Source organism: Carassius carassius, chromosome 36, assembly GCF_963082965.1.
Source record: "Carassius carassius chromosome 36, fCarCar2.1, whole genome shotgun sequence".
Classification (NCBI taxonomy): domain Eukaryota; kingdom Metazoa; phylum Chordata; class Actinopteri; order Cypriniformes; family Cyprinidae; genus Carassius; species Carassius carassius.
Genome location: NC_081790.1, coordinates 11,617,811 through 11,632,516, shown reverse-complemented (window position 1 = coordinate 11,632,516; position 14,706 = coordinate 11,617,811). Strand labels below are relative to the sequence as shown.

At 37.7% G+C, this 14,706-nt stretch overlaps 2 protein-coding genes across 2 annotated transcripts; both read left to right on the top strand.

Moving 5' to 3' along the window:
* Positions 1-385: 385 nt before the first annotated feature.
* On the top strand, positions 386-6,112 carry LOC132117153 (sulfate transporter-like). Its single transcript, XM_059526251.1, has 3 exons — positions 386-492; positions 2,925-3,566; positions 4,025-6,112. Exons 2-3 carry the CDS (start codon positions 2,952-2,954, stop codon positions 5,540-5,542), a joined length of 2,133 nt encoding a protein of 710 aa, XP_059382234.1. The 5' UTR covers positions 386-492; positions 2,925-2,951; the 3' UTR covers positions 5,543-6,112.
* Positions 6,113-6,749: 637 nt separating this feature from the next.
* zgc:86764 (uncharacterized protein LOC797431 homolog) lies at positions 6,750-13,305 on the top strand. The gene is made up of 14 exons (XM_059526252.1): positions 6,750-6,916; positions 7,426-7,558; positions 7,671-7,793; positions 7,956-8,189; positions 8,275-8,445; positions 8,793-8,942; positions 9,043-9,193; positions 9,475-9,611; positions 9,707-9,802; positions 11,508-11,654; positions 12,048-12,143; positions 12,222-12,350; positions 12,625-12,723; positions 12,928-13,305. Exons 1-14 carry the CDS (start codon positions 6,900-6,902, stop codon positions 12,991-12,993), a joined length of 1,749 nt encoding a protein of 582 aa, XP_059382235.1. The 5' UTR covers positions 6,750-6,899; the 3' UTR covers positions 12,994-13,305.
* The last annotated feature ends 1,401 nt before the right edge of the window (positions 13,306-14,706 follow it).

Sequence of the window (14,706 nt, the reverse complement as noted above, 5' to 3'; positions counted from 1 at the left end):
TTTTCATAGTCATGAAAATAAAGAAAACTCTTTGAATGAGAAGGTGTTTCCAAACTTTTGGTCTGTACTGTATATATTTGTACTTTAAGGTATACACTCCTTAATAAACAGACATGTCTATATAGATAATCAGCAGATTTATGCTATCTAGGTTAAACATAAAATCAAATTCAAATGCAGTTATGTGTGTGTATATTTATGTTTCCCCATGTGGCTAGTGATGGTTTCAGCCACATATAAATTCAGTAATACTAAGTAGAGACTGTGGGTGGCACTGTTTCTATGGTGATCAGCCCAGAGCCCTCCCTTCTTTCTCTTCCTCTATCTCCATCTGTCTATGATTGGTTGCTGAGGCTTAAGAAAGCGTACCAACATCTTTACCCACAATCCTTTGCTCTATTCAGACAGCCAAGCTAATGCACACCGGGAAATTCAGCCGTGAAGGCATGGCAAATTTATTCTCCATTCTGTTCATCCGCTCCCATGATAAGGGTGAGTCCTTGTTTCCCAAAATATTCTTCCTCAGTCTTTACATGGTGGTGGGCTTCCTCTTATACAAAGCTTTTATATATTAGTATGATATCACAAGAATATTTAATAGGAAATGAAGATAAAGCAACATGCCTTTTGACACATTCATGTCATGTAATTTATCTCATGACATAATTTTAGGATTTTAGACAATTTAGAAATTATAACTGGTAAACAATTCATTTGTACATATTATCTGAACTCATACTGCCCTACTACAATTAAGACATATCTTACATAAGACCTCAGTTTGCCAAGGACCACATACGAAGGTTTGCCTGTCATTCACTCATAGTTACTCATAAAGTATGACTCATAACTGAGTTCATATAAAGTGGACAGAGATCTCTATACAACCTGCCAGACTTGATAACAACAACTGTACTGTATGTCTACAATTAAGAAGAAAGGACAGAAAGGACATTATTCTTAACCACACAGTCATTATGATGGAGGCTCACAGTTCACAGAATAAACTGAGAGATTGCCTGAACTTGCCCTTTGTTTTTTTTATTGACACAATAGTAATAATGTAAATGAATGGACACACACACACACACACAGAGAGAGAGAGAGACAACAGTAAGGGGGCAAAACATACTATCCAATACCCAAAATAAATAAATACAAACTTGCATTGCTAAATATAACAAATATTAACTGTGAGTTATACTATTAAAAAGTATAATACAAATTTATAATACCACCATTGTCTAGTTTTAATTATAAAAACCAATCATTTGATCTATGTGGGCACCTATCATGTAAGAGCTACTGTATAATTAAAATCTGTCTTTACAGAAATAATAAAAAAATGTCTTTACAGAAATGTGTGTAAATCATACTTCACACACTTTTTTTACTGTATAAATGCCATACATCCTGTAAGTAGCATGAATGTCAGTGTGAAATTTTGTCACTATACATGCTATTGAACATCTCTGCATTGCCAGCAACAAAATTTTTTTTCTAAAAGTAGTTCACTATATAACTCATTTAATTAGTTCAGATGAAACTGATCCTTCTGTTTTCTTTATTTATCATGGAACGATCTGATGTGTAAGATGTTTTCGCTCAGTTTGAGAAAAAACAGTAAAAGATTGACTAGTTATGCCTTTGCACTGCTATTGCTTTTTGATGTAAATTTGAATGAAAATGAGCTAAGACAATTAAGAGAAAGCATTCAAACACTTTACAATTAAATATATGTATTTCAATGCATAAATCTTAAATGCCTTGCATTATGCTATCTACTGCAGTACTGATGCTATCAATTCCACTAAATTCCAGCACAATTGCATGACAAAGCAAATGTCTTTTAAAAGATTGAGTCTTTACACCTTATTGTCATGATGCCCAGATATTGCTCAATGTAAAGCATTACAAACTAGCATATGTTTAACCCAGGAGGTACACAACGCTTCCGCCTTTTGTTCTTACAGCCTGAACACCACTGCTTTTCGTTTAGCCAGTAGGAGGCGGGGTATAGAAAGGTTAGTGAATAAAGTTTTGTTCATTTTAGCTTGTCCCTTTAAGAAGCCACTTACCCAGGTGAGTGTTGTTCTTAGTAGTTGCTCATTTATATTGTTGCCTGTTATTTCTACTTTGGCAGAAGAACAACTATAGATGAAAACCAAATAGTTTACTGATGTTAATGCCAGTTCAAATATATACTTTATGGGACATCATCATGGAAAAAGATCTTATATCTGAGTGCTGATTTTATGACACTCCAATAAAAAGGTAATTAGGAGATAAATAGTATGCATACTTGCTTTGATTAGAGACCAGTGTCTGGAACATCCAAATCTACAACAGATGCATGACACAATGACATAAAAAGGATTTAATGGAACAAAAAGTCAAAAAGAAATGGTTGGTGAGATTTTTCTGTGAACTAATTAGTAACTGGACATTTTTACTCAGGAATTGCTTTGAAAAGTGCACAGATGTGTATGCAATTTGTGGAGTTTTATTAATGATTACAAAAGGTCAGGGACTTTAACATCATTGACATCATAAAATAGCTGTATTAGAATAATACTTTGTGCATACAAAGTCCTAATAATAATGAATGAGATGTAGGTGAGAGCTTTAGAGGCTTTGATAAGAGAAGTATGTGAGAATCTTTTCTAATGATTGGTAAATGCTGTCCCTAGCAGTAAATCCTCTCAAACACTGATTGGTGTATAACCTTAGATAATCGCGTTAACTTGCTTGACTAATTATTGACTTTCCCACAGAAACAGCTAAAAACAGAAAACGCAGAAACCGTTTTCCATTCACACTTCCTCCAAGCACAACGATTAATCAGTTACCCCTATTTAACAGACATCCAGTTTGATCTTTAAAAGAGATCATGCACTGATCAAAGGTCTTTGTCCCTTTTTCAGGAGCTGTCTTAAAAGCCTCATCAGTGCATGGGTCCTTCATCATTGGAAGCTATGGAGGACCTAAACTCCATGACTGTGGGCCCACTAAAGCGTAGAGTACAAGAGAGGAAACGGATTCGTGAGATTATCAAGACTAAGTTGCAGCAAAACCTCTCCTGCTCAGGTTCGAAACTAAAGAGGACTCTAACAGGCTTCTTCCCCGTAGTGAAATGGCTTCCGAAGTACAAGGTGAAGGACTATATATGGGGAGATCTGATGTCTGGGATCATAATTGGCATCATATTGATCCCTCAAGCCATTGCGTACTGCCTCCTGGCTGGCTTGGATCCCATCTATGGCTTGTACACATCATTTTTTTCAAACATCATTTACTTTTTCATGGGAACCTCAAGACATGTTTCTGTGGGCATCTTCAGCCTCATGAGTTTGATGGTTGGGCAAGTTGTGGACCGAGAGGTCTACCTTGCAGGCTTTGATTTGAATGAAGACAGTATGAAAAATGTATTAGGGTTAAATGACACTGTGAAAGCTAACACTACTCTGGTCAACTTGACGATCACGGCACTGAATATGGAATGTGGGAAGGAATGCTACGCCATTAGCATTGCTACAGCTTTAACATTTCTTGCTGGAGTCTACCAGGTACGTACATACATTTTATTAAATCACATCTGCAAATCACCATGCAAAGATGTAACTACGGTAACCATCAAACTCAAGTAAAAAAAATAAATAAATAATTTAAATAAATGTGAGTGAGAGATTCAAAGGAATGAAGGTTGACCATCTTTAAATGCACTTGTACTTCACTCCTATGCTGCTGTCACACAATTAAACTTGCGCAAAGAATAATGGGAAATCATTTCAAAGTGTCCTCTGAAGTGGCCCATTTTGAGCACTTTGGTTAGGAACAACCCTTCAGTATGGGGGTCATGATTGCACTTAAATCAAAGTGCCCTTTGCAGAAACATTTATCCCATTTGAAACACAGTGAATGCCATTTTCCAATTCTATTTATATTTATAAATAAATAAATAAATACATAGTATGAAAAAAATGTCATGTCCTTTATTGAAAAGTGTATTGTATTTTCTCCTCAGGTGCTGATGGCCATTCTCAGGCTGGGGTTTGTCTCTGTCTATCTGTCTGCTCCTATGCTTGATGGCTTTGCCACTGGGGCATCTTGCACTATCCTCACTGTCCAAGCAAAGTACCTGCTTGGTCTTAAGATCCCTCGACACCAAGGCTACGGCACAGTGGTGGTCACTTGGATCAACATCTTCAAGAACATCCACAAAACCAACTTCTGTGACTTAATAACAAGTGCCATCTGCATCATAGTGCTGGTTGCAGGAAAAGAGATCCAGGATCGCTATAAGAACCGTTTGAAGATCCCACTGCCCACAGAACTGGTCGTAGTGGCAGCTGCCACAGTAGCTTCCCACTTCGCTGATCTAAACGGACAGTTTAGCTCCAGTATCTCAGGTGCCATTCCAACTGGTTTCATTCCCCCAAAGGTGCCCAGTGTTGAACTGATGCCCCGTGTAGCATATGACGCCATTCCTTTAGCTGTCATCAGTTTTGCTTTTACCGTTTCTCTGTCTGAGATGTTTGCTAAAAAGAATGGTTACACAGTTAGGCCCAACCAAGAAATGATAGCAATTGGTTTCTGCAATATAATTCCTTCATTTTTCCATTCTTTCACTACAAGTGCCGCCCTTGCAAAAACAATGGTGAAAGACTCAACAGGTTGCCAGACTCAGGTCTCCAGTGTTGTGAGTGCCTTAGTGGTTCTCCTGGTCCTTCTTTTCTTTGCACCATTTTTCTATGCCCTGCAGAAATGTGTCCTCGCCTGCATCATCATCGTCAGTCTGCGGGGCGCCCTGCGCAAATTTCTAGACGTCCCTAAGCAATGGCGTGAAAGCAAGATTGAGGCAATTGTCTGGTTGGTGAGCATGAGCTCAACTGCCTTAATTAGCGTAGAGATTGGACTGCTGATTGGTGTGGTCTTCTCTATGATCTGTGTGGTGGGCCAGACTCAGAATCCTAAGGTTTCGTTACTGGGACAAATTGAACAAACCAATGACTATGAGGACATGGAAGAGTATGATAATCTTTCACCTGTTCCAAAGGTGAAGATCTTTCGTTTTCAAGCGCCTCTTTTCTACGCCAACAAAGACTTCTTTTTAAAATCTTTATATAAAGCAACTGATCTTGAGCCATTCCTTGAAATAAACCGCAGAAGAAAACTGGAGAAAAAAGCTAGAGAAAAGGCTGCGAAGAAGACAGATAGAGTAGACGAAACAAATGGCGATTTAAGTGTAAGCTTGATTTCACAAAACATTGATTTTCATACTATCATCTTAGATTGCTCCTGCATCTCCATAATAGACACAGCGGGAGTGAGCACCTTTAAAATGGTTTTAAAAGACTATCAAGAAGTTGGCGTGAATATAATTCTAGCTTGCTGCAACACACCAGTAATAGATTCTTTAAGGAGGGGGTCTTTCTTTGGGGCTGGTGACAAAAACATGGAACAACTGTCATTTCATACCATCTACAGTGCTGTTTGTTTTGCTACTCATACGACACAACCGGTTAATGACTCATCTGTGTAATCTATCCACAAATGGACCTCAAGAGCTTAAAAACATATTTTGTATTAAAACACATGAAACATGATATTCAGCTCTTAGAAATGATAAATGTTGAATATGTTCATGAAGACAGCACACAAATTCCACTCCTGTTTGAATCAGAACTTTTAATAATCTGCTACTGTAGGCTAAAACTCAGGGGTTGTTATTATACACACTGGAAAAGAAAATTGCATTTATGTCTCATATCAAGTATTTTACATTTATCAAACTACAAGAAAATCAATCAGATAACAACATAACTACTTTGTTGCATATGAGCCCTCAGAAATCGACTGAATACCATTTTAAATGTAAACAAGACAGATAATTAATTCCTGTGTGATTGGTGCAAAACTTGCTCTTTAATTGCCAGAAGAAGAAAAAAAAAGAAAGAAAGAAAAAAGAAACATCTTCACACATCAGCAAATAATACGGGACCACGAGAAGACAATACAGATATGTGATTTTAAGTTGTCTGTTATACTGCCTTTAAAATGTAAAAATGTTTTATTGTGTTCTTGAGGAAATAAAAGTAAAGGGCAAATTGAACCTGGAGATGTGATTATATTTTAAACCAATGTCAATAACTACTATTTGGACTCCGCCATTGTTGCCTCAAGGTTCATGCTTGTTTTCAGCTTCATATGTACATATCATAGTTCATACAGCTTATGATATTGTATAACCCACCATATTCATGTTAATGACTACATTGCAAAAACATCTTAATATTTGTTCCTTTTAATATATTTTGGTTAATAAAGTATGTATTATTGTTTACACAATAGTTTGAGATAAAACAATAATAGGTGGACCAACTGCAGACCTCCGGTTGGACCCCCCCAATCCCCAACCTGTTTTGCACAATTGTCCAAGAAAACACACACAGAGGTGGCATTACAGCTACTGTATCTTACTTTACCTTGAAGATATTCTCCACAGACATTAGATTTTGATGTTTGAAACGTTTCTCCATGGTTCGTTATTTGTGTCAGGTTTGCAACACAAGAGAGTCTTATCTGTTCAGTGGGGGAAAATTATTTCAATAATTTATCGCACAAACATCCTAAAAGGATAACGGTCGTTATCATAAATCACTACGGAATGTGTTTGATTATGACAAGGAAACTATTTCACTCCGGGGCGCGTAGTGGCGCAATAGACGTGACGCTATATGAGTCTCTTTTCACTGCGTCCACTGAAGAAGACAAGAAACCGTCAGCTGCGATTCAAATTTTAGCGCTCGTAATTGCAGAGCGAGACGACTGGTGTTTCTGGTCTTACCTCAGATTTTATGTAGTTTATTGACGGAGTTGTGCGTCAATACGTTACAACGATGTCTTCTCGCAGAAGGTAAGTGTGTAGAAGAATGTTAAACTCCCAAACTAGCGCTGGGTTAAATTATATTATGGCCGCGTCTCATTATCTAGTGTACATCGTGGCTGGTAATACAAAATACGCTAGCTAACGTTACATTACTTTTTTTTTTGGTTATGATGCGAGTTTTACTGACGCTGTAGTCATTTTAAATAACTAACGTAAATAACTAAATTCTTGCTGATCTGCTTTGTTGGCGTGAGCCTTATTTAGGTTTTAAGGGGTGTTTAAGGGGTTAAAGCGGGGTTAAAGGGATAGTTCAGACAATACTGAATATAGTCATAATTTGCTCACTTTGCTTTAAAACCGTTTGACATTCTTCTCTTTGATCTTATAAGGTGATGTGTTTAGGTCACCATTCACTTAACTTACATTGTATGCCAAGAATATGCAGTGAAAGTGAATGGAGACTGATGCTGTCAGTTCAAACACCACAAGATCCATCAGTATTCATTTATTCTCATTTATTTCCTTATGTTATGCAGTGAAGCTCTGGCGTTCTCTCTGGTGACTGAGATCAATCATGCCATGGCCAGGCTTGTGGATATATGGGACAGTATCGGTATCATGGAGGAGCAGAGGGTAGAACGAATGCAAACTGTGAAAAAACATATAGATGTAAGTAATGCCTTTGCATGCATCACATCTCTCACCAATTTCTGACTGGTGCTTACTCCACTTACTGGTGGCTTACTGGTGTTTAATTTACTGAATTAAACATGTTTTATAGGAGCTTTTGCATTCAATGATTATGGAGGAAGAGGCCCTAAGACATCGCATCAAAACCGATGTCATTACCTTCCAGAAACAATTGGATACACTGTGCTTGGAACTGGGACTCGAACCATACAAAGTAGGACAAGACGTGTGAAGTATTGTCTTTTAGTAATCAGGCATTATAAACTATTGATGTTTGTCTGAAATTTGTCAATGTCTAGTTATGGAAACCCCATCCCCCCCCCCCCCCCCCTTTTTTTTTTTTTATAACTGATCGTTATCCTGTTAACTTTTATAGTTAGAGCAAGACCTTACAGTCCTCCAGATGGAGAAGAACCTGCGGTGCCATGTTGAATCTCTTCTGAAGGAAAAGAATGAACGTTTACGAGAGCTGAGTGATTTGAAGAAGCAGGACGAGGATTTGTGCGTAACTTTGTGCTCTACACCGTATTACATCCCATCGGGAAGTGTGCCTTCTCGAACCCAGCTGCAGGAACTCCAGGAGCATGTTGAGAAACTCGTCAAAGAAAAAGTATCTATCCCTTTTCTTTTTGGAACCGTTCTGATCATGAGTTTCTGTTCTGGATGCTTTTATGACTTAAGCTCTCTGTTTGTAGGTGAGCAGGGAAAAGGTGTTCTCTGGGCTCAGGAAGGACATCAGGAGCCTAATGGACGAGATGGGTCATGAACCAGAGAGCAGTCTAGAACGGGAGTCTATCTGCCCTGACACTGATATTTTTCTGCTCACGCATGATAATATCAAAGCCTTGAAACTGCTGCTCAGCCAGGTGCTACTGTTGTTTTTCTTCAAAAAACAAAGTATATATATATATATATATACACACACATAAATACACACACACACACTTTTTTATTTTTTATAATAAAGAATGGCTTGGATGATATGGCTTCTAAATGCATTGCATAAGCTAGCAGTGCCATCTAGTGGCTGTGTTAGAAGCTTAGCATCTTATCCTTGTTCCAAAATGAAATCTCGCCAAGCACCAGATGTGAATAAAAATTGGCTATACAAGTATAAATAGACAAGTATATAAAAAAAAACATACTTTTCAGCTGGCTGATAACTATTATTATCATTCTTATTGTACTAATAATTTATATTTATACCACACAGCTTGAAATGAAAAAGGAATCCTTGATTTCAGCCCGAGACAATCTCAAAGAGCGAGCTACGAGCCTGTGGAATCGTCTGAATTGTCCCGAGCCGGAAGGCGAGGCGTTCCGAGAGGCTGCCATGAGCACTCTATCTGATGATATCAGACGGGTGAGAGCTTTTCATGTAACCCACAGGATGTCCTATCAGGGATCTTAAATCTCCATGTGGTTTACCAACAAGTGCTAATGGAGTGCATTTCCTCTTGCAGTGGCAGGGCTATGTGAAACATCTGGAGGAGCTGCAGATGGCTCAGCTGGAGGAGGTGGTTGATAAGGTCCGACAAGAGCTTGTGGTTCTGTGGGACAAATGCTTGTTTGGACCAGAACAAAGAGAGCCGTTCAGTGTACACCTCTTTGATGGTAAGTTGCCTGAACCTTGATATTCAAATTTAAAGGCAGTCAGGTAACTTTATAATAGTAAATTCATTTCAATTCACAGCAAAAACCGATGTGTGATTTTAAAAGTATAGTTCACCTAAAAATGAAAACTTACTCCCCCTCAGACTATCCAAGATGTAGATGAAATTGGTTCTTCATCAGAACAAATCCAGATGTTTTAAAAATATATATATACCAACCCTGATTTAAAAACTGATTCTTTGCCAATGGAAAATGGCTCTAAATTCATTCTGGTTGAACAGATCACTACACAGAGGAGCTGCTAGCCCTCCATGACACCGAGCTGCTGAGAATGAAGGCTTTCTATGAGGCAGCACAGTCTATACTGGAGGACCTGGAGAAATGGAAGAGGAACTGGGCTCTCTTTCAAGACTTTGAGGTTCTCACAGGCATCTCACAAGTCCCATGCTTAAAGTCAACTCAACCTTATTATGTGGTTTCACCCGTGTCATTTTGTTCTGTTTTGCTTACCAGAGAAAGGCTGCAGATCCCAATCGCTTCAGTAACAGAGGAGGATCTCTTCTCAAAGAGAGTAAGGACAGGGCCAAAGTGCAGAAACTGCTTCCAAAGGTACTTGCACATTTGCTGTTAAAGGATTTTTTTTTTTTGGACCATGTAATTTTTATCTTAAAGGGATAGATTACGCAAAGACAAAAATTGTCTGACTCAATAGACAGCAATGCGAATACCATGTTCAAGGCCAAGAAAGGTAGTAAGGACATCACCATCTACCTAATAATATTAATTATTTTAGTTTTCTTTGTGCATTAGAAGTATTCTTGTAGCTTCACGAACTTAAGGTGCCCCTATTACACCATTTCCCTTTCATGCAGTGTGAAATAGAGCCGTATGTGAATGTAAACAATCTGCAAAGCTGAAAGTGCATGATAATACATTTCTTTATTCTGGCAGACAATAATCGACTCTCTACAGCAGTGGTTCTCAACCCGTGGCCCATCACGAATTCAAATGCAGCCCACCATGCTGAACACAACTAAAAAAAAATTACTTTCAGTTTTACAATTCATTTAAGTTTTTACATAAAAAAATGTACCTAACAAATATAACCTATAATGTTTATGTAAAATAATTTAGTTTTCCATATATTATTTTCAGACATGAGCAGACCTGTAGCCTACTTACATTTAACAAACACTTTTTAATTCGAATAGTTATTAGCAGCCATTATTTTGTTAAAATTGATCATCAAAATGGCCAAATTTGTTATTTAGGGAGAAAAACTAAATGTGGAAAATGCCAAAGAAGGAACACATACAAACAAGAATAGTCACATTATGAGCAGTGAAGGTAGGAGAGTGCTGGACTTTCGGTTTGCCCCACCACTCATTTGAAGATGTTCAGGCAAAAGGAAACACCCAAACTACACCGCAATCATCCTTAATTGCAGAAATGTGGCAAAACATCTCTGGAGAGAAGCTCAGATTATTAAACTCGAAAGTGCAACACAGGCTACATTTGTGAACGCACATTTTCTGTGTCTTACAGACTGCAACTTACAATCGCAGCTTCATTGTGTACATTAGCCGGCCGTGAACAACTTGACCCCGCCCACATACACATCATTCTACTGATGATTGTTTCTCTAATCTCTGGTTAGAGTTTATCGCGGTATTCACAAAACGCTTAATGTGGAAAGATGGATCAGTATCCTGTTTTTGAACCAGCTGCTCCAGTGAATCACAACCTGTATGTATAATAAATAATAGATGTTTATATTTTCTATTTCCAGATTACAGAACTATAGAAATGGGTGTATCGTTTCCAACATCACTGTACGCCGTAGACCAATCACAAATGACTAGGCAAAACATCTGACCAATCAGAGCAGAGCAGACTCTCGTAAAGGAGGGGTTTAGATAGACTGAAGCTTTGAACTGCTTAGAATTAATTGTTTGAGAATCGCTGGAAAATTAGGTAATATTAAATGCATATTCTGAGAAAATGAAAGCGTTTTTTTTTTTTTTTTTACCTTGCATGCATATAATCCTATTGTAGGAGACTCCCAAAACAATAATAGGAATCATAAAAATGGCATAATAGTGGCGCTCTAAGGTGGAACCACTGATGTCAGATGGACTATTTTAATGATGGCCTTACTAACTTTCTGGGCTTTGAATGTGAAAGGTTGCATTGTTGTCTATACAGAGTCAGAAAGCTCTTGGATTTCATCAAAAATGTCTCAATTTGTGTTCCTAATTGCTAAAACCAGTTATGGCTGTAATGTCAGTTTGCCTTTGTATATCTACACAAACAGCTGGAAGAGGAGTTAAGAAGCCGTGTGGAACTTTGGGAAAAGAATCATGGGACTTCCTTCCTTGTGCAAGGTCAAAGGATCATGGATTACATCTCCAGCCAGTGGGAAGAGCATCGCTTGCAGAAAGACAAGGAGAAGAATGAACGGGTGAGATTCCCTTGGTGCTTCTCATTTCTTCTTTGTGCACACTCGTTTCCTTTCCTCACGTCTTCGCTCCACCCCCATAGGATGAGAGGGAAGGATGCACGGAAAGGAAATGAGGATGGAGCAATTAAAGGAAAGCTTCTGTGTACATTGGAATATTCTTAATCACTTCAAAGCATCATCAGCTGTGCTTAAGTGATCTACCCTTATGTTGTTAAAGTTTGGCTATTTAATACAAAGTCTTCAATATTTAATTCAATCTGAGTATTGAAAAGCACCCAAAGAATATCAGATGGTGTAGACACAAGTGACCAGGCTGTATCGTACCTTGATACATTTACATACTTTGTTCAGGAATGCTTTTAATGATTTATTTTACTACATTGTGTCTTCCAGATGACAAAGAAAACCGAAACCTCTCAGTTTAAAACTCCAACAAAGAGACCCCTCGGATCAACATATACCACCCCCACCCCTAACAAAATTAAAAAGGTATCATTCCTCACTAAGAATGGATGTGCAAAAACAACCCTTTGATCAAAATGCATAATCATCTTCCAATTGTTTCAGACGCCCAATATGTTGGCACCTCGCATTGCCGCCGTGAGCAGCGTCAGTAGCTCCAGCAGCAGCAGCAGCAGTGGCGGCTCATCCACCACATTTCTGTGTGTGCCAGGAAGACCTCAACTCTCTGCCAAGGTTAAAACCATCTGCCTGGGGCATTCCAAACTCAATTCAACTCTCTGATCAAAGCTGTTGGTTTAAAATCAGTCCAAAAAGGATTGTGGTTAGACACAAGTTCAGGGTTAAAATAGAGAAGTTCCAAAAGCTAACACTAGATGACACTGTTGCATCAACAATAATCAGTTCTATTGTGTAAAACTGTAGGTCAAGTTCTATCATCTGTACATGTCTTAATATTAAAGATCAGGGATGTTACTTAATTTTTGTGGGGTTTTTTTTTTTCTAACAGAGGAACAAGACTACAGAAGCCAGTTCTGGCCCACGTGTGCCACTGCAGGAGTTCAACAGTGACAAGAAACTGCTTCCAATGAGCTACTCGGCCTTTACCGTAAGCCCAATCACTTTGAATTAAACTACTTCCCCGGATGTATATTAACTCCAAATGGAGCATCTGTGATGAGAAGGATGCTCATTTGTGACCACTAATTCCCCTAAGAGAGATCGTTACCATTTAAAGGCCCACACATAATAATGATTCCGTGTTCAGTTAGTAAAGATGTGTTAACATCTTTCGTCTTGTTTTCCATTACAGAGCGAGCTGTCCAGGAAAGCCAACAATGATGCTTTTCTCAATTCAACAGTTAAAGACATGCTTTGATTGGACTGTCAACATTTAATACTTTTTTTAATATTTATTTTTTTATGATGCTTAGGTCACAAATAATAATGTCAGGGTTGAGACTGTACAGAATACAACTATTCTCTGTTTACCTTTGACCAATGCAGTGACTTTCCAGAGACACTGTTTGGCTTGTTTTAAAAATCACAATTCTATATATTTTTATCTTGCTTTATATTTTGGTCATCGTTTATACACCTAGTCAGATTCTGTATATATTAGCTCATTAAAGGTCAGTCATTTGCTTGTTTTAATAGCACTTTTAATAAAATGATTTTTATACATTTCAAAGTTGGCATTTTTTTCTTTTTTTTTTTAAGACTGCTCAGTTCTTTAAATAAATATCTCTACCCTGAATTACTAGACATGGTGACTACACTACTCCTCAAAAGTTTGGGCTTTAAATCAGCTAGGATGCATTAACATTAACCAAATGGGAGAATAGAGACATGTCTATTTCTATTTAAAATAAATGCTGTTCATTTCAACTTTCTATTCATCAAAGAATCCTGTATATGCATTGCTGTGTCCACAAAGTTCAGCACAACTGCTTTCAACATTGATAATATAAATATTAATTGAAATCAGCATATTAGAATGATTTCTGAAGGATCATGTGACACTGAAGACTGGAGTAAAGGCTGCTAAACATTCAGATTTGCCATCAGAGAATTAGATTACATATTTAAATGTAATAAAATAGAAAACGTCTGTTTTAAATAGGAATAATATTTCACAATAGAACTGTTTTGATCAAAAATGTCCAGTGGTAATGAAAAAAAAAAAAAAAAAGTTTAGTGACACCAAACTTTTGAACAGTAGTGTGTATTATGAGCGACTGTCAAAGCAGTACTTCAGAGATCTTGGCATTTTTTTGTCAAGTTGATTGTCTCTGGCAGAGTATAAAACATCCGTTGTGTGGCCTCATGCTGGAATAGCTGCTTTAAAACTTCACGTTTGAAATCATCTTCACATTTGTTTCGCAAATGGATAGTAATGTAGATCTTTGATGGTCAAATTTGAATTCTTGAGTGGCACTCGATGCCTCGACATGTAATTGGCTCATTTGGGCAAAACAATGTAATGGCCTGATCAAGCTAATGCTTTCAAGGCCATATGAATCATTACACAATTCAAATATTTCAGCATTTAGCTGTCTCCTAGGAACTGTCTGGACCACAATGGAAAGAACAATGGCACTTCAATCAAACAGCAGCTTTTATGTAATAGATGAGAAGTGCCGAACACATGTGGTATGGAGTAACAATGTAGTTTTTATATAGTTTCATGAAACTTTGACAACAGATCTTTTAGATTCATCATCCAGGTACACTACATTACAGGTACACGTTTGATTACACAGAGATACAATAGAAGTACAAATGTCACACAGTGACAAGCTACTGCTTCTTTTCACAGAAGTCAAAACTGTACATGAACAACAAATACATTGATGAATAAAGAGAGGGTATTAACTCCTTAGTCTGAAAATGAACATTTAGATAATTAAACCATTTAGAGGTTTAATGGATGCAAGAATAACCGTGTGCTTAAATGACAAGCCGTTGGCACCTGTCTGCTAAGCAGTATATATTTATCATTGTTAGCCTTTGCAGCTGAAGCAGAAATGTTCCTCCTAACTTGACAGATGAGAATAAATACACAAATGAGAAAAAGTAAGTTGATGTCTCC

What these genes read in the sequence shown, in the direction of transcription:
- LOC132117153 (XM_059526251.1), top strand. Translation starts at nt 2,952, where the DNA reads ATGGGTCCTTCATCATTGGAAGCTATGGAGGACCTAAACTCCATGACT. An exon ending in TTCTTGCTGGAGTCTACCAG is followed by an intron (nt 3,567 to 4,024) that starts GTACGTACATAC and finishes TTTTCTCCTCAG; the next exon opens with GTGCTGATGGCCATTCTCAG.
- zgc:86764 (XM_059526252.1), top strand. An exon ending in CTCTCTTTCAAGACTTTGAG is followed by an intron (nt 9,612 to 9,706) that starts GTTCTCACAGGC and finishes TTTGCTTACCAG; the next exon opens with AGAAAGGCTGCAGATCCCAA. An exon ending in TGCAGAAACTGCTTCCAAAG is followed by an intron (nt 9,803 to 11,507) that starts GTACTTGCACAT and finishes CTACACAAACAG; the next exon opens with CTGGAAGAGGAGTTAAGAAG.